The 27,231-nt window shown below is 40.6% G+C and overlaps 1 protein-coding gene across 1 annotated transcript; it reads left to right on the forward strand.

Annotated features, from left to right (window-relative positions):
* The first annotated feature begins 24,363 nt into the window (after positions 1 to 24,363).
* LOC117702530 (actin-related protein T1-like) lies at positions 24,364 to 25,628 on the forward strand. Its single transcript, XM_034493625.2, is given in 3 exon segments — positions 24,364 to 24,613; positions 24,616 to 25,041; positions 25,044 to 25,628. Coding segments are annotated over 3 exon segments (1,125 nt in total). The 5' UTR covers positions 24,364 to 24,438; the 3' UTR covers positions 25,568 to 25,628.
* Positions 25,629 to 27,231: the final 1,603 nt, after the last annotated feature.

The raw sequence follows: 27,231 nt of genomic DNA on the forward strand, positions 1-27,231 counted from the left end.
GTCCTGCTCCAAACAGATACAATACTGCCTGCCTCCCAGGAGGCCTGTTTTAACCCATGTCACACAGATATACCTGCCTTAGGGCAGGTCTGTTCTAATCTGAGATACTAAGGTCACTTAACACCAGAGATAACCAGATGGCCCAGGGCAAACACAAGAACATAAGCAGCAGAAGCCAATGTGATTTGGCACCATCATAGCCCAATTCTACCATCATAGCATGTCTTGGACACCCAAACATACTCAAAGATGAAGATTCTGACCTAAGATTCAATCCCATGGAGATAATAGAGACCTTTAAGGGCCACATAAATAATCCCTTTAAGAAGTACAAGAAAGCACAGGCAAACAAGTAGAACCCCTTAAAGAGGATACAAATCCCTTAAAGAAATACAAGGAAAAAAACCAGTCAAAACAGGTCAAGGAATTTAACAAAATTGTCCAAGACCTAAAAATAGAAACAATAACAATAAAGAAATAACAAATGAAGGAAACCCTGTTATGAGCTGGTCTGCATGTAGACAAATACAAATAGATCCACATTTATCACCCTGCACAAATCTCAAGTCCAAGTAAACTAGGACCCCAATATGAAACCAGATACACTGAATCTAACAGAAGAAAAAATGGAAAATAGCTTCCAACAAATTGACACACGGGAAAGTTTTCTGAAGAGAAGACCAATGGCTCAGGCTCTAAGGATAAAAAATGATATATGGAAATCTTGAAGCTTAAAAGCCTTTGTAAGTAAAAGGACACTGACAATAAGACAAAATGGGAACCTGCAAATTGGTAAAAGATCTTCACTAACCCTATATCCAGTAGAGGGCTAAAATACAAAACATATAAAAAACACAAGAAGTTAGACTTCAAAAAAACAAACCCAATTTAAAAATGGGGTACAGAGCTTAACTGAGAATTCTAAGTAAAGGACTCTCAAATGGTTGAGAAACACCTAAAGAAATGTTCAGCATCCCCAGTCATGATGGAAAAGTAAATCAAAATTACTCTGAGATTCCACCTCCCACAAATCAAAATGGCTAACATCAAAACTGCAATTGAGCACATGCTGGCAAAGATGTAGAGAAAGAGGAACATTTCTCCATAGCTAGTGAGATTGAAATCTTGTACAAGTACACTGGAAAATCACTCTGGGGTTTCCTCCAAAAGTTAGAAATAGTTCTACCTAAAGACCCAGCTATATTACTCTTGGGCATATACTCAAAGGATGCCCCACCATATCACAAGAATACTTGATCCATTATGTCCATAGCTCCCTTATTCAAAATGGCCAGAAACTGGAAGCAACCCAAATGGGCACAGAAAATGTGGTTCATTTACACAATGGGATACCATTCAGCTGTTTTTTTTATTTGGTTATTTTTTTTTTATATTTTATTTACATTTCAGATGCTGGCCCCTTTCCCCATTTCCCCTCCCTAGAAAACCCCTATCCCATGCCCCTTTTTCCATTTTGCTTTTATACAATTTTTAAAATGTTAATCAAAGGCTTTATAAGTTTGGTAATGCTCAATCAGAAGAATAACCCAGTATCCAAACTAGATATATAAACTATCTTTGACTGGTGGAGACATGTGAACATCTGCCTCCATGCCCCTCCTCTCTTTCTCTCTCTTTGTCTCTCTCATCACCTAGCTTCTCCTCTCCTTCATCTTCTCCTCTCCTTACTCCATCTCTTCCTCTTGGTACTCCTTCCCCCTTAGCTCCTCCTACATATCATCCTTCCTGTTAAAATAAAACTTTTTTCTCACAATTAGAGCATACTTATGCCCAACTGTACCAGTGAGGTACAAGATAGTCCTAATACCCAGTCCATCATTTTGGTGACTAACCAGAACCTCTGTCATCTCTCCTAACTAAAACACTTAATTTTGAACCTGGCTTTTTTCTTGGCTTTAGAATAAATGTCAGCTGAAAATCATCCACTCAGATCTTTTCTCTCAAAGTAAATAGTCAGGATTGGCTATGAGACTATAGGTCTTCAACCCTGTCAGAAATCCAGAATGACTGAGTTAACTGAAATTATGGGAAGCACTAAACATAGCTTCTAAGACTTAGGCGATTTATAGAGACCACTGAACACCTGGAAAGCCCCTATACTACCGAATGCTGGAGCATCAAATCTTCAGCCTTCTGGCCCAGAATCATCTGACAGACATTAGTGATGCAGAATTATTAAGGGCTGATTACTCTGTCTAGGCAGATATAATCAGTTGACTATTCTGCAAGTGTGTCCTTTTCTGGACAGTAATTTGTCTGTAGATGAGAAGAGGCAATTCTTCCCTAGTGGCTATCACTGCACAATTGGAGTAACTCCCAAGAATGCTCAATTTCTTCTTAGAATACATGACAGGAGGCTGTCCGGAGCAGACAGGTCTCTAATCAAAATGAACATTAATATATAAATATTTGTAATGTCAATTCTATGGACTTCTGATGTTTTGAAAACCAACTATCCATGTAAGGTAACCTGGACTGTTGTTTGTTAACTCCTCTCAGCTATTTCTAAATAAAATATGGAAAACACCCTAACAATAAACTCAAAGCCATGAATTTGCTATAGTCCCTTAACTCATAGGCTAACTGTCCCAAATCAGTCAAAAAAGTAAAAGAAGGACTGGGTCTAAGCTTTGTATTACTAAATGTGTTATACAGGCACAATGCCCATGAGAGTATCAATATTCATCTCACTTTTATATCAGTAAGAAGCTTGTACCAATGAAAACCTTAAATTTGAAATCAAAGTAAATTTTGTACCATTTAAGAAATTATAACTTCATCTTGATAATAATTATACAGATTTCTACCAATAGGTTGTGGCTATGCAATAAGTCCTAGCTAATCCTCCCTGTTCCAACAAAACCACTACTTTTCCCTAGAAAGACAGCCCAATACTAACCACCTTAGTCCCCAAGCCCAGGGAATAGGGGCGCTGACTCTTCTTTACTCCGCTGTTAAAAATGGTTTTTTGCAGACACATGGATGTAATTCGTGAAGTGTTTATAAAAAGGTAAAGAGATAAAGAGAGTATGTTCTCTGAGTGTGTTGAGAGGTATGGGGAAGGAGATATCTCAGCGGGCCCATGTAGAGGCATCTCTTCCTGTGAGAGACCATTCTCACACCAGTATAGTATAGAATAGAGTTTATTGAGGGCATGGTGAGTGGAGCCAGGAGGGTAGTAGAGGCAGAGAGAGAGAGAGAGAGAGAGAGAGAGAGAGAGAGAGAGAGAGAGAGAGAGAGAGAGAGAAGCAGAGAAGCAGAAAAGCAGAGGAGTAGAGGCTGGCATGACCATGTGGAGAGAGAGGAAGGGGGGAGGGGACAGAGAGACAAGAGAGTAAGAGATTAAGAGGGTAAGAGAGTAAGAGATTAAGAGAGTGAGGAGGGGCAAGCAGCCCCTTTTATAGTGGGCCAGGCCTACCTGGCTGTTGCCAGGTAAATGTGGAGGTGGAGTTCAGACAGAATACTAACATTGCCCCGTTTTGGTTTAATTAAAAAAGAAAAATTACAAAGAGGTGATGGTGATGCAGGAATAGGGTCTTGTGATATCTGGCTACTTCCTGCTGGCATTGGGGTGATGTGTCTCTATGGGGAACCTAGAAGAATGGGTATGGGGGGTGTTTGTCCGGTCTTAGGAAAGTTGACTATTTCCTGCTCTCCAAGGTCTATGGAGCCCATCTGAGGTAGGTCAGAAGGAACTGGTCCAGTAGAAGCAGCTGTGTATGTGACAGGATGTGGGGAAGAAATTTCGCGGGGGTGAGGGAGTCTGGCGGTGGGGTCCTGGCAGTCCAGCAGCGGGTCAGGGGCACGCTTCCCACACTGCCGGCCAGGGGTCCCACATTCACACAGCTGCCTCAGGCTGGTGGCTGCAGTGGCGGCTGTGGTTCAAGGTTCCAAAGGCTGGGAATCTGGCGGAGAGACCAGGCGACACATGGAGTCCGGTTTTCCAAAGCTTTATTGTTCACGACATGGCAAGTGGGTGTACATGAGGAGCACTCCCCCGAAAGCCAGGCTCACATGGCCTTTTATAGGGAGGGGGGAAAGGGGAGTGAATAATTTAATTAGCTATGCCCCTGGCCTTTAGATAACTCATTAGTATTTAAATCTCTGGAGGTGGAGACTTGTTAATCATGCCCTCTACCTGTGTCCTATGTGATTGATGGGTGCAGGTTAAATGGAGTTACCTCATCCAAGGCCCAACAACAGGAGATGGAGCAGCTGGAGGTTGCTTCTCTGGAAAGAAAATTTTTTCTAAGATGTACATTTGAAACACAGAGGGATCCTACTCTTTGGAATAGGTAGTAAGTGGGAACTTTAGGCAGATATACTTATCTGGATGGCATTTATTTGGTCTGTGAGAGGTAGATCTGAGTGGGTTTCCTGTAGCTTATAAGTTTACAAAAGAGATAACAGCATGAGTTAATAACATGAGTAGTCTTTTAAGATCTGTTAGATTGTATAGTGGAATGTTTTATTAGAAGTAGGTGACCCGACCTGAGGGTCTTGGTTATTCGTGGGCACGATGAGGACTGTAACCTGAAAGAAGAATGGGAGAGACAGGGGAAAGGGCTCAAGGAAGCAAATGCTTGTCAAGAATCATGTATTTGGGCACAAAACACATTTTTTTATACCATAGTTTGTAAAGGGAGAGGTAAAAGGGATCGAGGTGGTGGGAAAGTACAGAATCTTCTCGGCCTGTGCCCTGAAACAATATGGGGTCCACCTGATTTTCTCAAAAGATTTGGTACACTGCTTTTTCCAGAAGACACAGTACGCTGCTTTGAATCTACCTGCAGCTTCCAAGCAGGATCTTGTGGTTGCCAGGCAGGATGAAGCTGCAGAGGACATTGTGCAGGTGGGGAGAAGTAGGGGGTGAGGGTAAGAGGCAAGGGTCCTGGCTTCTGACAAGTCGACAATTTTATAGGAACTCAGATAATATTAGGACAGTGGCATAGCAAAAAGAGGAAATATGAAGCATTTAATTGAAGGTAACTGAGTTTAGGTAATGAGGTAACAGATTACATCTGTGAAAGGTTAGCTGTCAATGCAGTCAGAAATCTGAAAGAGTAAACAATAATCTACCAGTTATATATTATTTTAAAAAATGACAGAGTCTACTAGCCAACAGTTCCTATGGTCTCCATAGACTCTTGGGCAAAGTCAGTTTGGCTTCCAAGTGCAGAAGACACAGGGCTCTTTCTCTGTGGAATGGATACGTGTGACATGAGAAATGATTTACCTTGGTTTAGCCAAGTCATTTGACTCAGGGCATCCAGTTTATTCCACTGCGTTTGTTAGTGACCATATCATCGCATACAATCCAGGCTGTATTTTCTAGGTGTCCAAGTCTTCTGAAACCATCTTGGGTCAACTGTTATAGCCTTTGGGAATTCTGTCAGCTATAAACTTAAATATATTATTAGCAGACTTCTGACAAGATTGAGAGCCATAAGGATTAATTGTAACTGAATAGAATTTAATAGCAGTACTAAAAATCTATTAAGACAGGATAGGAAAGAGTCTTAAGTAACTGTGGCAGGTTTCATAGGTAGAGAAAAGCACATTCTTGTATTAGCAAAGAAACGTTTGGCTAGGACCAGAATAAGAAAGCTGGCAACAGTAGCATAGGATCATAAGGCTGGCGGGTCAGGGCTGTGGGCCACAGGTGCTGCAGGTCAGGTCAGTTGTGGCAGCAGAGTAGGACTTCCGACTAGCAGCCGGAAGTCACTGCCCAGTACCTCTGACAGCTAGAGTCGGCAGTGGGCAAGGAAAAGCATGTCACAGCAATGTTCATGTTAGCTGCTCCTGTGGCAGAAGGCACCCCTAACACTCACTTTACAGGTCCCAGGCAGAGAGGGAGAGAGAGAGCCTTCCTTGATTGTGCGGGTGGCCAAGCCCTTTGTGCGGGTGGTTGTGCATGTGGGGAAGCAAGTCTCAGAGAGGGTCCCTGGCAGAATGTAAGGAGTAGACCCAGAGCAGAGCAGAGCTAAGGAACACAGGGGAAGGGAGCAAGCCAGGTCCCGGACCCACTGCTTTTCAGGCAAACCAGCTGAGATAAATGGTCACAGCTGGCCGCAAATGATGGAGGGGCAGGAGAAGAGTCCTACCTTAGCAGGCAGAGGACTGACCCCTCCAGGAGACACGCTAGGGACTAGAGCTTGGAGCAAGTGCTCCTGAGAGAGAGAACAGTCTGTCCAGGCCTGGCCTGGGGTACTCTGCTGTGAGTAAGAAACTGTCTCAAGAAAAGAGGAAAAGTGTCTCATCCAAGGGGAGTCCTAGAACAAGGGTCAGGGAAGGAAAGGGTTATCTCTGAGCTCAAGAAATCTTTCTTGGGACCATGTGGATGGTTACTCTGATCAGTGGCAGATGGCTAAAAAAACAACCTGGGGTGGGGAACAGGTAGAACACATGGAGGGATTAGAGTAAAAGTAGATGAATGCTTGGATATAGGAAATTTCTTTCCATTTACCAGACTGCTGTCTGTATGTATGAAGACATTTAAAATGACTGGGTCTAGTGTGCCATTAGGTAGCCATTTTAAACCATTATCTAGAGGATACCAAATCCAGACTTTATTGCAGAGATATATCAATTTGGAAGGCCTCAAATCAGGCGTTAATTTTAGAGATCTGAGGTTTTTAAGGAGACAACCCAGTGGGGTGTCTGGGGGTGCAGCTGAAGACAATGTAGTGCCCACTGGGTGATGGGGGGGGGGGCTTACTGAGCTATTCTTATTGGCATCCCAATACAAATAATAATAATAATAATAATAATAATAATAATAATAATAATAATAAGGTCGTCACAAGAAAATTTTGTGACAATCTTGGGGCCTTGGCAAAATCCTGGAGATCGCCAAAAGCAGTTTAACCTGGTACCAGGATTTCTGGCAGCTGCAAGAGCTCAGAGGGGGGAGGGAGACTGTAAACTGCTTTGGGGCGGTCACCCAGTGGCCAATGTCCTAAGTAGTAGTTCAGCTAGGAGGCCAGTCATATGGACTGGGGCATACAAATGCCAACACCTCTCAGCCCAGGGAAGGCTGGCCAGGCCTTATCTGGGCATCTAGGGTCCCTCCCGCCAATTGGAATCTCCTTACCAATCCATATGCCAGTGTGTGTTTGCAGGCTTATGCAGTCTGGTATCAGGAAAATGGAAATGGGAGATCTATGTGGGCCTGTCTGGCTGCCTAACCCATGTGGCAAAGTACCATGTGGTAGGCCATAGGCATATTAAGTCTGCAACAGTGGTAGAGATTCACATGATCGGTGATGGCAGGTAGCAGATATGGAGTCTACATGGCACAGAGGCAGTTGCAGTAGTGGTAGAGGCAGGCCACATGGCATTGGTCCTGCTCAGTTACAGCAGCCAGCTGCTGTGGAAGACTGCAGCATGGCAATTCCCGAAGTTTTTGTATCCGAGTCTCGGCACCAGTGAAGTGTTTATAAAAAGATAAAAAGATAAAGAGTATGTTCTGTGGGTGTGTGGAGAGGTACAGGGAAGGGGATGTCTCAGCAGGCTCATGTAGAGGCATTTCTTCCTGTGAGGGACCATTCTCACACCAGTATAGTATAGAATAGAGTTATTGAGGGCATGGCGAGTGGAGCCAGGAGGGTAGTGGAGGCAGAGAGAGAGAAAGAGAGAGAGAGAGAGAGAGAGAGAGAGAGAGAGAGAGAGAGAGAGAGAGAGAAAGAGAAGCAGAGAAGCAGAGGAGTAGAGAAGTAGAGGCTGGCCATGATCATGTGGAGAGAGAGGAAAGGGGGGGAGGGACAGAGAGACAAGAGAGTAAGAGATTAAGAGGGTAAGAGAGTAAGAGATTAAGAGAGTGAGGAGGGGGCAAGCAGCCCCTTTTATAGTGGGCCAGGCCTACCTGGCTGTTGCCAGGTAACTGTGGAGGTGGAGTTTAGACAAAATACTAGAAATATTAGAAAATATCATCCTGAGTAAGGTAACTCAGACACAAAAGGACATATATGGTATGTACTCATTGATAAGTGAATATTAGCCAAAAAGTACCGAATATCCATGATAAAACCCACAGGCCATAAGAAGATCAACAAGAAGGAAGGCCCAAGTGTGGATACTTTAATTCTACTTAGGAGGGGGAACAAAGTAATCATTGGAGGCAGAGGAGGGAGGGACCTTAATGGGAGAGAAAAGGGGTAGGGGTAATGGGGCATGATCAAATATGGGGGGAGACATGAGAGAACTCCAGAGGGCTAGGAGAATGAATGGAAATTTGCAGCTGCTGGGGGTGGGCAGTGCTGGTCTGTTAATATACAGAAAGTCTTAGAGACCTGGGATATGTGAGGTACCCAGGACTCAATATGGGTGACCTTAGCCTACATACCCAAAAGTGGGGTGACAGAACCTGAATAATCCATCTCTAATATAGTAAGACAGGGTATCCAGTGGAGGGATAGGAACACCAAATCACCTTCAAAATTTTAGATCCAGAATTATTCTTATCTAAAAGCAATTCAGGGAAAAAATGGAGTAGGGTCAGAAGGAATAGCCAACCAGTGACTAGCCTAACTTGGGATCCATCTCATGGACAGGCACTAAAGCCTGATACTATTGCTAATGCTATGTTGTGCTTTGGAGAAAGGAGACTAGAATGACTGTCCTCTGAGAGGCTCTACTATCAGCTGACTGAGACAGATGCAGGTACATGCCAGCAACCTTTGGACTGACATTAGGAAGCCCTATGGAAGAGTTAGGGGAAGAACATAAGGAGTTTAACAGGATGGCAACCCCATAAGTAGACTAACAGTATTAATTAACCTGTACTAATAGATCTTAAAGACTGAGCCACCAACTTAAGAGCATACAAAGGCTAGTCCAAGTCCCCAGCACATATGTAGCAGAGGACTAACTGCCTGTTTGACCCCAGTGGGAGAGGATGTACCTAGTCCTATAGAGATGTAATGTTTGTAGAGAAGATATCCTGTGGGAGGCACCCTCTCAATGGTGAAGAGGAGTGATGGGATGGAGAAATCTGGAAGGGGTCAACTGGGAGTAGGAACAACATTTGAGAAGTAAATAAAGTAATAAAAAAGAAAGAAATTAGAAAATGACACCATTTACAACAGCCCCAACTATCTGGGTATAACTTTAACCAAGCAAGTAAAGGATCTGTGTGACAAGAACCTCAAGTCCCTGAAAAGAAATTGAAGAAGATCTCAGAACACGGAGAAATGCTCATGCTCAAGTGTAGGATCCCAGTCAAAACACTAACACAGTTTTAATAGACCTTGAAAGAACAATTCTCAACTTCAGGTGGAAAAAATCCAAGATACTCAAAACAATCCTAAACAATAAATAAACTTTGGGAGAAATCACTGTCTTTGATCTCAAGCCTTACTACAGAGCAATAGTGATAAAATCTGCATAGTTTTGGTGAAAAACCAGACATAAGGGAGGCACCCATGAATCAATGGGGGTGACCTGAGTTGTGCCTGATAGCATTGGGGATATGGAACCTGAAAAAGCTTCCTGCTGTAATGAGACAGGAACCCTGGTAGTGTGATAGGGACATTAACCCCCACACAAAGTCATTTGGAACTTTTGAGTGTGGCCAGTTTAAGGAGAGTTTACAGGCCTCATTTTACTCCACTCATTGTCTTAGAACTTTTAAGTACTTAACTACATCATTTAGACTAACTTAGTATTGGACTGATCACAGAGGACCTTTCCAACTTTATTATATTATATCCCTAATTAAAGGTCTTTCTTAGATGGACATAAATAACGAAGGAACCATAATATTAATTATATCTTTACCAATGTAGTACATGTTATATGACTGAATACGTACTGCAATATATAACTCTATGATTATTTTATTTGCTGAAATAAACTCAGAAGTACCATTTCAATTGTGATCTTCCCATGTCATATAATTAAAAAATAAATAAATCCCTGAAATCCAGCTGCAATACTAAATCTACAAATTGAACAATATTTTAAAAATTATGAGTGGTAGTTATGTCTACCTTCTTTAAAATGACCAAAAACATAATAAAGAATAATTTTATTTCCTTTTTAAAACTGTGGAAATAAAATATTTCTTAAAAGAATTCACACATAAACATTTAAAGGTAAGAATGTCCTACATGCTTGGAAAGATTCACAAGTGGAAAAATCTCAAGGAGGCTTGAGAGCCTTGTTTTATAACCACATCATATTATCTGATTGTTCAGATCCTTGTTTTATAACTACAACATATTATCTGATTGTTCTGTAGAGAAATGTACAAGGCCAGCCAAAAAGAACTATAATATAGAACAGTTTATCATTTCAGTTGCTAAATGCAATGTATTTTAAATATTTTCAAGGGTAAGTTTTATGTCTAAGTATTGCAAAGTTGATAAAGAAGTACTATTACTATAATCAATTTTATTATTGACACACATATGCTCAAACATACCTATAATATAACCAATAAAGACTTAAAAAATAATTAGTAATTGCTGCATTAATATGTTCACAGAATATTTCTTTATACATTTAAATAATAGCATCACTTTATTAGTAAAATTTTAGCAATTACAATGTTTTGGGTAAAGGCATTATTTAGATATTTATTAACAATGCTGAGATAGAATTCAGGTAATGTTGTAGAACAGATGAGCATTCTATGACTAACATACATTTCTGGATGTTACAGGACACATTTCACATATTAAAATAAATTTTCATTATAATTTAAAGAAATAGAAATTACTTGGTTGTACTTATTAAGTTGTATTGTCTACATCTTCCATGGTTCCTAGAGACCTCTCCCTCCTAACTCTCTCCTCATTCATTGCTTTATCCCAGCCCCAAATCCTAAGGCACTTGTTACTAACACAGAGAGGCCACTCTTGCCAGGGTCACAGGTAGGCTGACTGCAAATCTTCAGCTCTCCCTCTGTTCCTATAGATCCAATTCTCTTGTCTTATCCCAACTCTGAAGCAGAAAACATGTGGCAGCTTCCCTAAATTCCACTCCAGCCAGTTTCCTGCCTGGCTCTATAGTATATCTTCTGGGGGTGAACTCTTTTCACTTTCTGCTCCCATTCCACGGAGACTAAATGAGCAGATTCTGATATAACAGGCTGCTTTCTTCCCATCTGCTACCCCCCTCAGCCTATCTCTATTCCAATATTCAGAAACACATTTTCCCTGGAAACTCCAGTGGTCACACATACTAAGGCCACAGAATATTCTCTGCCAGGCAATACAGGCACCATACTAACCCAAAAATCAGAGACAAATTAGAAGCAAGGAAGAAAATACCTCCACCCAACAAAGACAAAACCAGGTGTCAGCACCTAGACCTGTAATTTTCTCTATTACAGATGCCTAGATGCCAAGGCAAAAATACAGTAACTGCAAGAATAATATGTGTCCACTGGAGCTGAAAAATCCTACAACAGTGGGCCATTAATATTTCAACATAACTAAAGCACAAAGAAAGAGACCTTAAAAATTGCCTGTATAAAATACAATAAATATCTTTAAGTGGGGAATGTTTTCATCCTTAAAGATATTCAGAAAATACAAAAAAATTATTGAAAGAAGTGAATAAATCTGTTCAAGACCTGAATTTGGAAATACAATCAATAAAGAAAACCCAAACTGAGGGAAATCTGGAAATGAAAAACTTAGGAAATCAATTGAGAACTACAGATTCACCAACAAAATACAGAGTTAGAAAGGAGAATCTCTGGTGTTGATGGTGCAACAGAAGAAATGGATATATTCATCAAAGATAATGTTAAAGAAAAAAATACTCTGGCACAAAATATCTAAGAAGTTAGGAACATTTAGCAATATTTGGAACAGAGAATGGAAAAGAAACCCAGGTGAAGGCCCAGAAAAATATTTTAAAAAATCATACAAGAAAAATTTTGACCATAAAGAAGGAGATGCCTATCAAGTACAAGGAGCAAAACAGAAATCAAAAGATATTAGACCAGAAAACAAAATACATGTGGTGCATAATAATCAAAATATTAAACATATGAGACAAAGAAAGAGTATTAAAGAATTGTAATGGGAAAAGACCATGTAGTATATAAAGGTAGACCTATTAGAATAACACTGGACTACTCAGTGTAACCTCTAAAAATTCAGAGGGGCCTGAGCAGATGTTTTTAAGATGCTAACACAGGCTACTATATACAGCAAAAATTTCAAACACCATAGATGGAGAAAATAAAACATTCTATGATAAAACCAATTTAAGTAATATCCAGCCATACAGAAGGTACTGGAAGAAAAACTCTCACCTTAAAACATTAACTATAACAATAAAATACAAAAAATAAATAATCACTCATTATCAAAAACAAAAGAAAGGGAAGCAAACAGTACACATATACAACCAACACCAGAATCACTACCAACAAGTTCATAGTGCTAAATCCCTACCATTAAAAAGAAAGAAAGAAAAATCTGTACAAGTAAGTAAACAGCACACATGAAATCTCTAGAACAAAAATTAAAAATCACACCCATAACTGTCCAAAAAGTACTCAAACTCAGGGTTGAGATACAGATGCAGATACAGCCAACCATCAGACTGAGCCCAGGGATGCCAATGGAAGAGCTAGGGGAAGGGCTGAAGAAACTGAAGGGGATTAAAAGATTAAAACCCCACAGAAAGAACAATATCAATAAACTGGACCACCCAGAGATCCCAAAGACTAAACAACTAACCAAAGAGTATACATGGAGTGATTCATGGCTCCAGATATATATGTAGCAGAGGATTACCTTATCTGATATCAATGGAAGGGGAAGTTCTTGGTCCTGTGGAAGATTGATGCTCCAGTGCAGGGGGATGCTTAGAGAAATGAGGCAGGAGTGATTGATTGAGTGGAAGAGAACCATCATAGAGGCAAAGGGAAGGGGAAGTGTGGGGATGGGATGGGGGTTGTGTAGGGATAACCGAGAAGGGGAATATCATTTGAAATGTAAATGAATAAAATGAGTAATAAAAAGAAAAGAACTTTAAATACATACTTCACAGAACAAATAACTATGTGTGAAAAAGAGAATCAAACATAAAATAATAAAAAGAATCAATGAAACAAGGAGTTTGTTTTTTGATAAAATGAATAAGATTGACAAACCATTATTCAAATGAACTAAAATGCTGAAAGGTAATATCCAAATTAACAAACTCAGAAATGAAAATGAGACATAACAATATATATTAAGGAAATACAGAGAATCATAAAGGCATAGTTTAAAACCCTGAACTTGACCAATTGAAAAATCTTTTAAAAGTGGATAATTTTAAATCAAGATTACTCAACAATTAAAACAAACATGTAACCCCTAGGGAAATAGAGGTAGTCATTAAACTTGTCTTAACCCAATAAAGCCTGGGTTTAAATGGGTTTAGCATAGAATTCTACCAGACTTTCTTTTTTTAAAAAATGCCCCCATTAGACTGGCCTGAAGGCAAGCCTGCACTGCATTTTCCTCTTCCTTGTCCTCCCTCCCTCCCTCCCTCCCTCCCTCCCTTTTTTTTTTTTTTTTTTTTTTTCGAGACAGGGTTTCTCTTTGTAGTCCTGGCTGTCCTGGAACTCACTCTTTAGACCAGGCTGGCCTCAAACCCAGAAATCTGCCTGCTTCTGCCTCCCAAGTGCTGGAATTAAAGGTATGCACCACCACCGCCCGGCCTCTACCAGACTTTAACAGAAGTGTTAATACTAATACTCCTCAATTTTTCCACAAAATATAAAGAAAAGGAACATTTACTATTCATTGTACAAGGCCACAGATACCCTGATACCCAACTACCTAAAAACCCAACATGTCCTAAATAAGATAATCAAGATCCAAACAGAAAAAATATAGTATGTATTCTGTTATATGTACATATTAGTCATTAAGTAAATGATAGCAAAACTTCAGAGGTTACATATAAAGAAAAAGACTAAGGGCAGCCCATGAATCTTCCTTGGAGAGGAAAATAAAATAGATCTTATGAGTGGACTGGGTTCAGGGTGGGGCAGAAACTGAAGAAAGTTGGAGACCAGGAAATTGAGTTGAGGGAAGGAATAGGAAGATATAAAGCTAAAATTGAGGGGCAATTGAAAGGTGATATAGAAATCCAGTGCAGTTAAAACTCCCTAAAGTCTGTAAGGAGATCCTAATGAAGTCTACACATAATTGGGGAGACAGAGTCTTAACTGATTATATCTTGTTTGCAAAATGAAGCTTCCAGTCCTAGGACTGGGTGGAATCCCATTGAATTGTTGGCCAAATGGGTCCCACAGAAATCCTCAAACAAGTCATACTATTCCTAAAACAATAGGTGTTATCCACAAACTGAGAGCAAGGCTACCTTGCTAGAGATAATACCTATACTACTCACTGAACATGGAGAGGTTGACCTCATGCCTCACCCTTACAAAGAACCTTCATCCTACATTCTAGTGTTTTCGTGCTTCATGCCTACATAGAACCTGCATCCTACATTTTAGTGTCTTTGGTACTGGAAGGTACTTTGCAGACTACAAAAATAGAGATAAAAACACCAACTCAGGCACAAAACCTTTGGTCTACTCTGATTGGCTGCTTACTCATCACCCCATATTATGCCCCAGGATGGGCAGTGGCTTGGCGTGCTTTTGCCTCTTGCACCTGCGCAGTTTAGTTGTTTACTTGTGGGAGCATCGGATGCCTGCGCCATCTTGTAATGGAGAATGTTGTCACCGCTCACCGTGGCTCCCTACATCTCTCCCTATCTATTTTATGAAGATGGAACAGCCTTTTGCCTATCAAGTATGGCACCAACTCAGTGAGAGAAAGCAGAGGCCTGATCCCCTGTGCAAAATGAGATATTGTAATGGGTTTTCTTCACTTGTAGTCGTGCAATGAGTAATACTTCCCATACCCATCTCGATGCCTTTGTCGGGGAAAGGGAGCCTCTCCCTGGGGTGCCACCAGGAGAGGAGGTTTTTGGCATCAAACCTTTGTGCAATCAGGCATACTTTCGGGAAATCTATCCACACTCGTGGAACATTCCCTGTCGAGTACCCACTCACAAACACCTCTAATATTCAGGTACCACAGTTATTCAGGCAAGGGCTGGCTAGACTTAGACCTCTCATCGATCCAGTGCAATGGGCTGACCCTTGGGGTGCATCGACTGAGGGTCTCAGTCATCAGTTTACTTTCTTAGCATCGATAGCCAAATTTCAGCGGAAGATCCTTATTCCAAGGTTATGAGTGCTTGGGCAATAGCAACCTTGTCACGTTTTTGTTGGGCTCTGAGCTTGCAGACCAACCATAACATGAACACTAATCCACAACATAGGGCTGCACCAAACAGGCCTATCCCCACCCTTTCCTTAAAGAAAAGAAAATGCAGAGGTAAGCCAAGAAGTAAATCGCCAAGGGTAACAGGGTCCAATCGTGTTCCATTAAGGCTCAAGATCCGGATCTGCAATTGCTGCTGCATCTGGTCCAGCTCCTTAGTCCAATTCCCTTGTAAATAAGCAGAAAGATTATGGCTTTGAATAAATGTATCGTTCATAAATCTCAAGGTGTAATACATAGATGTGGGGTTGCTGACACGCAGCTCATTTGAACCACATCTGTGAGTTGTTCCACATGGGCTTGGAGCAAATCAACTTTCTGATTGACCAACAGAATGCCTGTGATGCCAAGTGTGCATCCAATTTCTGTAGAGTGGTCAAAAGCCTCAGAAGTCTTTTCCTGAAATTTGATTAACAATGGTAGCTGTTGCAACTTGATTAGCCATGGCTATGCCGGCTGTCACAGCTGCAGCTGCAGAGATGATAATAGCAGTGATAATGGCTGCAGTAATGCCAAAGTCTCTCTTCTGTCTAAATAAAGTCAAGGTCCAGACGTCTGAACGGGGATAGGGAATCCATTGTTGTATTCTGGCTATTAGGGGCCTGCTTATAGACAAGAGCAGAACAGCACTGGGACATAAAGCAAATTACATTGGTACAAGTATTAAAGGAGTGGTTGGATAAGATGAAAAGAAATGAAGGATACACACAAACTGGAGTGAGGCATTAATTTGCTCAGTATAGTTAAAGGTATAGGAGAAATTCTGTTTAGCAGAAGTGGCACCTTTTAAGAAGGCAAGGGCATAGGTTTTGGAAAAAGCAGATAGGATAGCCATCTAAATTCACTATATATACTAGGAACCCAAGCTTGGAGAATCCATGTAGAGATTCAAAAGCATTCTTAGGGGAATCCGCTGAGGAATCATCATCCGCAACCGTGAGGCCTCACGTCAGGCGTTCCGGCAACCAAAACGGGTTGTCTTCTTCCTGTGGAAAAACACAAACCGCTCCCCTGGATCTTATTAAAATAGGATCCGGGCCTTTCCACTGACCAGTCAAAACATGCTTTCCATTTTTATCATTCTTTTGGGCTAGTTGGTTCCAGGCAATGGCGATGAGCCGCCGTGTTGCCCTGACTGTCCAAATTCAAAAAATTAAGAGTAAAAAGTGCCAGAGAGACAATACCCGTGGCACCATGGGCAGAGCTTCCTCAACTTCTCCTTTTTGTTTTATCAAATAAGTTTTTAAGGGTATGATGAGCACGCTCAATGATGCCCTGTCCCTGAGGGTTGTAAGGAAGACCCATCAGGTGTGTTCACCTCCATTTGGCGACAAAATTGTCTAAACTTTTGAGAAGTGTAGGGTGGTAACATTGTCAGTTTAAGGATTTTAGGCTTTCCCCCAGGCACTCCAAGCCTCGAGACAATGTTGAATAACATGGGCTGCCTTTCTCCTGTCAATGGAGAGGCGAACATAACTCCAGAACAGGTTATCAATGGAGACATGCAAATGTTGTAAATTTGCCAAAGGATGGGATGTGGGTAACATCCATTTTGCCAGATCTGTAATGGCCCAATCCCACCGAGGGTTAATTCTGGTATGGGGAACAGGTAGGAATTGACAGCAGTTTTGGCATTGAGTCACGATATCTCTAGCCTCCTTTCTAGTGATGTTAAATCGACATCGTAGAGTCTCAGCTGTCACATGAAACCTTTTATGGAAGTCTTTATCCAAATCCAATTTTGGTGAAAGGGCAATTGCAATCAACTTTGTGGCTCGATCTGCCAGGTCATTTCCACGGGACATAGGTTCCAGTAAGCCTGAGTGAGCCCTAATATGAGTTATAAGACAGGGAATCTTCGCTTAGCCAGGGTAAGCTGAATCTTTTGAAAAACTTCCACAAGTCTGCTAGATGTCTTAATTAACCCAGCAACTTCTAATGCTTTTACTGCATTAACCACATAGAAGGAATCTGAAACAATATTTAAGGGACCTGGAAAGATTTCCAGAACCTCTGACACCACTAGGCATTCCACAATTTGAGGTGAGGTTTCATGGTATTGTTTGGATATAACCTTATCATTAACCACATAGGCACCCACTCCTGTTTTTGACCCATCCGTATAAACTACCATTCCATCTGGGAGTGGCTCCTGAGACACAATATGCAGAAATATGATAGCTTGAGTTAAGGCAAATTGTAAGATGGGATGCTTAGGATAATGATTATCTATTTGACCATTGAAGGAAGTAACCAGCACTGCCCACACATCAGAGGTTGCCGTTAATATTTGGAATTGATGGGCAGTATAAGGCACTACCAAAACCTTAGGCTCCTTTCCAAAATGGGTAATGGCTGCTTTTAGTCCACGAAGGGCAAGCTGAACGACTGAATCTGGATACCATTCAATGGTCTTTGCAGGAGAAGCATTGGGATGGATCCATAACAAGGGCCCCTCCTGCCATAACACAGCAGTTGGTAAGTGTCTAGTTTTAAAAACACATAAGTCAAAGGCTTTGGTTTCATCTATGCATTTTAGTTGGGCATCTTGTAAAGCATTTTCTACTACTTGTAGAGCACGGCTCGCAGCCGGTGTTAAGGCCCTCGGTGAGGAAATATGAGCATCCCCTTCCAAAATATCAAATAAAGGTTTCAGCTCAGCCGAGGGAATTTTTTAAAATGGTGTTAGCCAATTTATATCATCTAATAATTTCTGAAAATCATTCAAAGTATGTAAATGTTCTCTGCGAATCTCTAATTTTTGAGGAACTATTTTTTCTGGATAAATAACCGTTCCTAGAAAAGAGCCAATTTCTGAAATTTTTGGGATCTGAAATGCCCAAAGATTCTGCCAGCTGCCTCAGTCATATGGGCCACAAAGTCACAGAAGGACTCACTGGTCCCCTGAGTTATTTTGGACAAATAAAGATTACTCCCTTCTCGTCTGAGGAGAGACTTCCAGGCCTTAACAGCAGCTGTCGCTATTTGTGCATATACCTGCCAAGGGTGAGCGGTCTGGTCATTGGCATGTGCGCCAACTCCAGCCAGCATGTCAAAAGTCCATAATTGTTGACCCTCAATGCTTGCATTAGCTCTGGCTTGTTTTTGTAACTGCTCATGCCAGATCGCTTTCCATTCCAAATATTGGCCCATATTGGTAAGTACCACCTTCACTGTGTCCTGCCAGTCCCCTGGCGTCATAGCAGCTGTACTTAATCTCTCCACTTGGGATACGGTAAAATTAGCCCCAATTCCATATGCATGTACTGCCTCAGCTAATTCTTTGACCTGCCTATACTCTACTGAGGCATGAACACGGGCTCCCTCTGCCCCTTCAAAGACCAAAAATGCCAGCTGTAGCTGTCTCTGATCTCCTGAGCTGAGAAATGAATTAGAGACGCTGCCTGGGCGTAGGCAAGAGGCAAGGGAGGGGGCCAAGGGACTCAAGGTCTTTCTTAGTCTTATCTCAGGATGGTTATTTTTTGGTCCATATCTGTTTGTTCATAGGCGGCTCCCTCTTCCTCTAGGCTTCCTTCCTCTCCTTGCGTTAGATCTTCTTAGGAGCTGCTAAGGTCTATGGCGGCAAGCTCCTTAATGGGGTAAAGGGGGGGTCCTTTTGACCTCCACTCTCTCTTTACCAGCCGGTGAAGGGTCCTTATTCTTAACAGGCCCTGCAGTGGCCTCCGTTTCTTTTGAGTACTCTCTCTTTTTACCAGACTCCTGGGTCTGCTTCTTTTGTCCAGGCCTTCTTGCCTGCTTCCCTTTCCTAGGCTCCTTGGCCTTACCTTCCCCCCCCCCGGCTCCTTGGCCTGATGATGGCTAACATGCTCTGTTTCTGATACACTGGAGTGGACCTCTTCTAAAACCTTTTGACTTGCATTAATAGCTGTGCTGCAAGCTGGATCTTCACAACACAAATAAGCTAAAAGCGAAAGCAACACAAGCAAGAGGCCAACTAGTGCAGCGGCTGCAATGAGTGAAAATCCGCTCGCAACCAGGCTTCCACCCCAAACATACCTCTCAGAGACGTACCTCGATCCTGGAGTCTTTTAACCCGCCCTGAGTCTCGGGGGGGGGGGTGTCCGCAGCGCCTTGAAGTTCCCAGGTTTTCGGCACCAGATGTTCCGCACCCCTTCCGAATCCCCTCGCCTGCAAGAGAGACACGGGAGGCAGTGTTTGGGTAGTTACTACAGCGAGGCTTTATTCTTGTATCAGCTGAAGCAGAAGACACCAAGCTCCAAAAGGCACTGCTTATATGCACCCTAGAGTGGCATGTTTACTTCTGATTGGCTGCTTACTCATCACCCCATATTACGCCCCGGGATGGGCAGTGGCTTGGCATGCTTTCGCCTCTTGCACCTGTGCAGTTTAGTTGTTTACTTGTGGGAGCACAGGATGCCCGAGCCATCTTGTAATGGCGAATGTTGTCACCGCACGCCGCGGCTCCCTACAGTCTACAATGTTATTCTGCCTAAAATATTCTAAGGCAACTAACTGTATCACCAAGATTGTGGGAGTAATCTTGGATTTGACTTAATACCCACTCCATGAGATAGAATGCATACATGAGACTAAGTGGATGACCACAAACCAGAGACTAGATACTCCAGAGATCTAGGATAAAACCAAATACTAGTAGTAGCAATAAATGACTCCTAATAATATTATTGCCATTATCAGAGATGCTTCCTCCCACAGCAGATGAGAACAAATGTAGAGACCCATAGTTTGACATTGCATACAGAGAGATAGACTTTGAAACATCCAACTCTAGATGGTATGTCTCCATAAAATTCCTTACTTTAGAGCTTAGGGATTCCTGCAGAAGAGGAGACAAAGAGTGCCAGAGCCAGAGCAGATGGATAATACCACATGTGCAGGCCCCTTAAATCAACTAAGCAAACTCATATGAACTCAGACTGAAGCAGCATGCACAGGACTTGCATACTTCTGCAGTAAGTCCTCTACATATATATTATAGCTTTCAGTTTGGTATTTTTATGGAATTCCCAAGTGGTGAATGAGTGGGTCTCTGATGCTTGTGGCTTCTCTTGGAGCTCTTTTCTCTCTGCTAGTTTTCTTCTCCAAATTGAATGTAATTTTTTATCTTATATTTGTTTTTATGTTTTGCTATCTCTTAGAATCCTGTTATTTCCTGATGAGACAGAAGGGACTAAGTAGAAGTGTGAGGGAAGATGAGGACCACCTGAGATAAATAAAGAGAATATATACTATAATCAGTGTATATTCTAAGAGATACGAATTTATTTTCAGTAAAGGGGGGGGAAGGCGAATCAGCCTAGGTGTCAACAGATAAATGGATAATGAAAAATGATTCCCTATCTAGGAATTCTGTTCTGTGAAAAAAATGAAATTTGTGAGTAAATATATAGAAGTTAGAAAAACATTATAGTGAAGCAAACTATATCCAGATAAGCAAACACAGCATGTTCAATTTTATTGTTCCTAACTTTGAAATAATCATTTACATATTTAATCTAGAGTAAATGTGAAAACCAGACTAGAAAGGGCATATTAAGGGTATAATATAATGCAATAAATTGAAAGTAGGAAGAGTTCATAGTAAAACATAGTAACATGAATAAGAGAGGGAAAATACTGTGGTCAAAAGTTTAATCAGGTAATAGGATAGTGTGTCCAGGGGCAGGTAAACAGTATGAAGGTATATGAGGAAGCTGTGTAGAAACCAACTACTTTATAACCCAACAAAAATATTATTTAAAAATAATAGGTAGGAAAAATTGTAGGGGAGAGGTTTTAGGCAGAGCTCAGAGAACCCTGAGGAAGAGTGTGAGGAAGAACTCAGGAGCCAGAGGGGTCAAGAACACCACAAGAAAATGGCTCACACAATCAACTGAGCAGGGCTCCTAGGGGCTTATAGAGACTAAACTGATGATCAGGGAGTCTATATGGGTCTGAGTGAGCTCCTCTACACATATGTTGTATAGTTTAGTGTTTATGTGTGACTTCTAACAGTGAGAGATCAAGTTGTCTAACACTTTTGCCTGCTTTTAGAATCCTTTTTCTTCCTTCTAAGTTGCCCTATCCAGCCTTGATATGAGGCTTGTTACTAGAGTTATTGTAACTTGTTATGCTGTGCTTGGTGTCCCTGGGAGGCCTGATCATTTGTAAATTGGATGGAAGAGGAGTGGATCTGGGAGGGAGGAGAGGTTGGAGGATGGAATGGGAAAAGTGGAGAGAGGAGAAACTATGGTCAGGATGTAATATATGAGTAAAGAATAAAAAATAATAGTTATAATGAAAATACCCTGCATGCCTTGATAATGTTGTTTCTAGAAGTTATGGTTTATGAAACAACAGTGTAAGAAGGATATTGCTGTATAAGTTGTTAATAAACTTAGATGTCCCCATAACAGGCCAGGATATTCTCATCCTTCTTTGTAGCTGTTTAATTTAATTTCTGATATTGTAATAAATATCCCGAGACAAAGCAATTTATGGGAGAAAGGAATTTATTTCCACTTATCGTCCATTATATTAGAAAAGGCATCATAGCAGGAAGTCAATGTAGCTAGTCACATAATGCACAGTCAGGAGCATGTGGAAATAAATGCATGCATGCATCCTTTATTGCTTGCTTTCTCTTTTCTTAAGCCAAGCATAACAAATAGTACTGCCCACATTGGACTGAACTTTCCCACATCAATTAACAAACAAGGTGATGCCTCACAGGCTAACTTGATCCATACTCAAACTTCAGTTAACAAACTCTTCCAAAGCTGGAAGTGGTGGTACATGTCCTTAATCCCAGCACTAGGGTGGCAGCCTAATCTAGAGAAAGTTCCAGGACAGTTTGAATGAGATCATGATAGAAAATTCTTCTCCCAGGTGACCCTATGTTGTGTCAAGTTGACAGTTAACAGTTAACTGTCAACTGTAAATATCTCCTAAGCAAAATATAGGTTCTTGAATGCTACCCATTCTAAAATTTTGGCTGGCTTGATCTAACAGTTCTTTTGCAAGTAACCACAAATGTAATGATTTCACATGTGCAACAATTCTGCCATATCCAGAAGACAGCATTTGACAACATTCCAGAATACTCTCTTTTTATTATATCATTTCTTCTTTATTGACAAAGGTTAAGAGCAACTTAGGTCTATGGGTATGAACATAAATATTTAGAAAGTTTTTGACAACATGAATTTTTAATAAAATAATAATAAGCAGGCTCTACTCTAGAGCTTATGACACTCTCAGCCATGGGTTTTTGTGATTTTGACCAATATGATTTAAAAAGTAACTGGTTATACCAAAAGAAGAACTATTCTTTGTGTGTAGCCACTGGCAGGTTGTCCATGCTCCATTGAATTACTCCACAATTATGCACATATAAGTGGCACTAATGGAACTTTTGGGGTTACTAAAATAATATACACAAAGAGGACATAAATTTGTGTAACAGGGAAAGATCAAGAGGTACTTTAAGTGAATAATATAGGTGAATACTATCATATTTTATTGTATACATGTAGGGGATCCTTAATGAAAAAATAGTAATGTACAAAAACTTTCCTGACAATCATGTTTTTCCTATCATAATCAGATGATAAAACTTCATGATGAAAAATAGAGCTATAAATGTTCCTTTTTGGTAGCTAATATTCATAGTTGTTAATGGACTCTACAAGCTATGAGTAGAGGAGAGCAGTCAATAGTTTTCCAGCTATAAATCCTATGAACTTCTATACCACATATCAGACAAGATGTACTTGTTTCACAATAATGACAAGAAATATTATACTGGTAAACAGCTGCTGTCTGATTGGATTTGAGTGGATTGCACTGACTCATAAATGTATAACCCACTCAAAACCATATGGATAAGAAATTCATAAAATACTGGATTGGGGAACATATTATAGTTGTTAAGCTAAACTGTGACACAGCATCAAACTGCTTGCAAAATATTTTTGTTTCTACTGTCAGTATTATTCTCTCTGTTATTCAGGGATGCCTGTCTTTGTATTGAAGGGTCATGAACGCACAGATTCATGGATACTCAGGTGCTAAGAATCCGTGATGGCTGAGTGTTTATCCAAAGCAGGGTATTTATATAACTACCTCTAAGTCTACATTGCTACATCTATGAAACAGAAGAGAAGACCGAAAGAATGTATACACCAAAAGATTGGGAGAAGACCTAAAAAACATCAACTTTGGGACATAACACAGCCACTGCAATCTTGAACACACCACAGTTATGGTTGCCTAAATTGGGACTATAAAAAGAAAAGTCTTGTCACAGTCAGTCATCATTAGGGATAGGGAAGAAACACATAGGGGTCTTATCTCTTCATGCTGAAATATCAGTTACTAAAAGTTTGTGATAGTAGGTGGTCATTTGGTCAAATGTACCAACAGTGGGAGTTGGTACATTTCTCACTCTTTTACCTGCTCTTAAGACTCCTTTCCTCCTATTGAGTTGACATGTCCAGTCTCAATAGGAAGCCTCTCACCTTGTCTTACTGTATATTGTTTTGGCCAGTTTGGCTCTAATCTCTGAGATACCTACTCTTTACTTAAGAGGAAATGGAAGGAGGGTGGATCTGGAGGAGAAGGAAAGTTGGAGGAAGCTAGGAGGAGTAAAGGGAGGAGAAACTGAGACTGGAATGTATTGTATGACAAAAAAATCTATTTTTAATAGAAACAAAAAGAAACATTAAAAAGAAAGAAAATACTTAATTCTGGGACAGGCAACTTTAGTCTAAAGCTAACCCTCTCATTTAAGATCATAGGCTACTTACAATCTGTGATGTGAGTTCTGTAGTATTTCATCTCTCAACAAATGACTAGTGTTGGCTCAGAAACATCTCCCAAACCATCCTACCTTTTTTGCTTCTGAATGCATGCAGCTATTGCCATGGCTACATTATGACATAAGGAACAACTATCCCTGAAGTGGCCTCTCAGCAGATGCTGAACCACTAGAAAGGAGACAACATTCATGGGCTAAGGACCTGCTGCTCTGGTGGACTGGGAACAACGGAGGTACCTTTCATTCCCCTGGGTAGTCCAACTAAACATTCTATTGCTGACGTGTAAATGATCAAATCCAGACATGCTTAATTCACCTAGTTTAGATAATCCAGCTGTGATTTTTGACAATGGTTCTGGACTTTGTAAAGTTGGAATTTCAGGAGAGATTGTACCCCATCATGTCATCAACTCTGTTGTTGGTCACCCAAAATTCAACATACCATCTGCAAGATCCAATCGGAAAAGGTACTTTGTGGGAGAGAAGCCCAGTGCATGTACGATGGCTTATACCTACACTATCCTATTGAGCGTGGACTGGTAACTAGATGGGATGACATGGAAAAGCTATGGAAGGACCTTTTTGAGTGGGAGCTAGGAGTGAAACCCAATGAACAGCCAGTTTTTATGACTGAGCCCTCCTTGAACCCCCGAGAGACCCGAGAGAAGACTACAGAAATAATGTTTGAGAAATTTAACGTACCTGCCTTGTACCTTTGCAACCATGCAGTAGGAGCCTTGTGTGCTTCTGCCTGTATCACTGGCCTGGTGCTGGACAGTGGTGATGGGGTAACTTGCACTGTTCCTGTCTACGAAGGCTACTCTCTGCCTCATGCTATCACCAAGCTATACGTGGCAGGGAGAGATATCACAGAACACCTCACCCGACTCCTTCTTGCTAAAGGCTACACTTTCCCTGCATCCTCAACAAAGCTGTGGTGGATGATATTAAAGAGAAGTTATGTGTTGTCTCCTGTGGTTATAAAGACATAGAAAAGAGCTGTGAGCAGTCCCTATGTGAATACAGACTACCAGATGGAAATATCATCCAGATGAATGACCACCTGTGTCAGGTACCTGAGGTTCTTTTTACACCTGACCATCTAGGTATTCATGATTTAGGAATCTCTAAAATGGTCTGCAACAGTATCATGAAGTGTGACACTGACATCCAGGAGAATCTGTTTGCTGAGATTGTGCTTTCTGGAGGAACCACATTGTTTCCCGGGCTTCAGGATAGACTACTCAAAGAACTGGAAGTTCTGGCTTTTGAGGGAACCCCTATCAAGATCACAGCTTCCCCAGACAGATGTTATTCAGCTTGGATTGGTGGATCTGTCATGACATCCATGACAACATTCAAGCAGATGTGGGTCACTGCTGAGGATTTCAAGGAGTATGGGGCATTTGTGGTTCAAAGAAAGTGCTTTTAAGTACCATTGAACGATGGGAACCACTATAAATACCAGATGACAGGAGTATTGGTGGGGGTAAACATCATTCCTTGGCATTTAACAGAATAAACAATAAAGCTGTCACTGATTTCATGTTTCAATTATTTATGCCCCCCAAATAACTTCTTTTTCTTTATATTTTCTTTTTTTGTTTTTGTTATTAATATTTCTTTTTCTTTTATTGGATATTTTCTTTATTTACATTTCAAATGTTATCTTAAAGATTTATTTTGTGTGTGTGCCCAAGTATATGTATATGCACCAAACACATCAAGGGCCCTTGGCACCAGTAGAGGACATCAAATTCCTTTTCCTTGGAGTTACAGATGGTTGTGAGTAACCAGTTTTGGATGCTGAGTGACAAACTCATGTTCTCTACACTCAACTTCTGAGTCATCTCTCCAGTTATCCAAAAGGTTTTTATTTGTTGTATTACATATGTCTTTAGTTTACTATAGGTCTCTTAAGTGTGTTGTTTACTCAGAAAAGAGTGTGAATTGTTTAAATGAGCATTTGGTAGGTGTGCAGTAAAAGGTACTAGGACCTTATGCATAGAAAGCTGGTTGATTAGAGTCCTATGAATCTGTTTCAAATTGCTTTCTCATAAACCCCAGTGCTTAGTACAAACAAAAATGTCTAAGAAAACAGTATAGCTTTCAAATAAAGTGCAAGAAACAATACCACCTTACACCTTCTTATGGGTAAAATCACATTTTGAATTGATTATTACTGTTGTTTTAAGAAGTGAGGCAACTAAACAAGTGGGCTCATAAATTTCCATTAGTTTAAAACCCAATAAAAGATGAACTATGCTCCCAGATGATTAGTTTGTTTTTAGTTTCACAGAAATTGATTTCATAATTTTCTTAGGAAGTAGAATGCTAGAAATAGATAATATATTCTAATTAAGTAACTGTTGAATAAATTATATGTAAATACTTATTTTCAGTAACTATGTATTTTCCACAAACATTATAGAGAGATGGAGTAAAAATCTATTTCTGTAAGAAAAAAAATGACATTTCTGCTATCATAAGAGGAAAAATTACATACACATATAATTTTACTTATTTCATATATAAATATAAATTAACACTTATTTCATATAAGCATTTGGAAGTAAGTTTGAGTGCTCTAGTTTGCTTTCTGTTGCTGTGATAAATAATTGAACAAACCAACTGGGTAAGGAAGGGGTTTATTGCATCTTACAGGTTAGAATTCACATCAAAGGAAGCCAAGGCAGGAGTTCAAGATGGAAACCTGGAGGCAGGAACTGAAGCATAGACCAAAGAGGAACACTGGTTAATGGCTTGTTCTTTCTGGCTTGATGAGCTTCTTCCTTATATAGCAGAAGACCACCTGCTCAGGAATGGTACTACTCACAGTCATCTTGGCTTTTTACAGAAATTAGCAATTAATAAAATGGCCCACCAACACACACCCAGGGAAGTCTGATAGCAGCAATTCCTGAACTGAGTTTCCTTTATTTCCTAGGTGAGTCAATTGACCAACTGAAGGTAACTATGAGAGTAAGCATCATGAGTTACTAATTACTTTTGAATGGATTTTTAAAAGTACAGTATAAGGGTTTTTTCCATTTTTAAGTTCTTCTTAGCAGTACTAGGTATAAGTTTGTTCCAATG

The sequence above is a fragment of the Arvicanthis niloticus genome, unplaced genomic scaffold (genome assembly GCF_011762505.2).
Source record: "Arvicanthis niloticus isolate mArvNil1 unplaced genomic scaffold, mArvNil1.pat.X pat_scaffold_914_arrow_ctg1, whole genome shotgun sequence".
Classification (NCBI taxonomy): Eukaryota; Metazoa; Chordata; class Mammalia; order Rodentia; family Muridae; genus Arvicanthis; species Arvicanthis niloticus.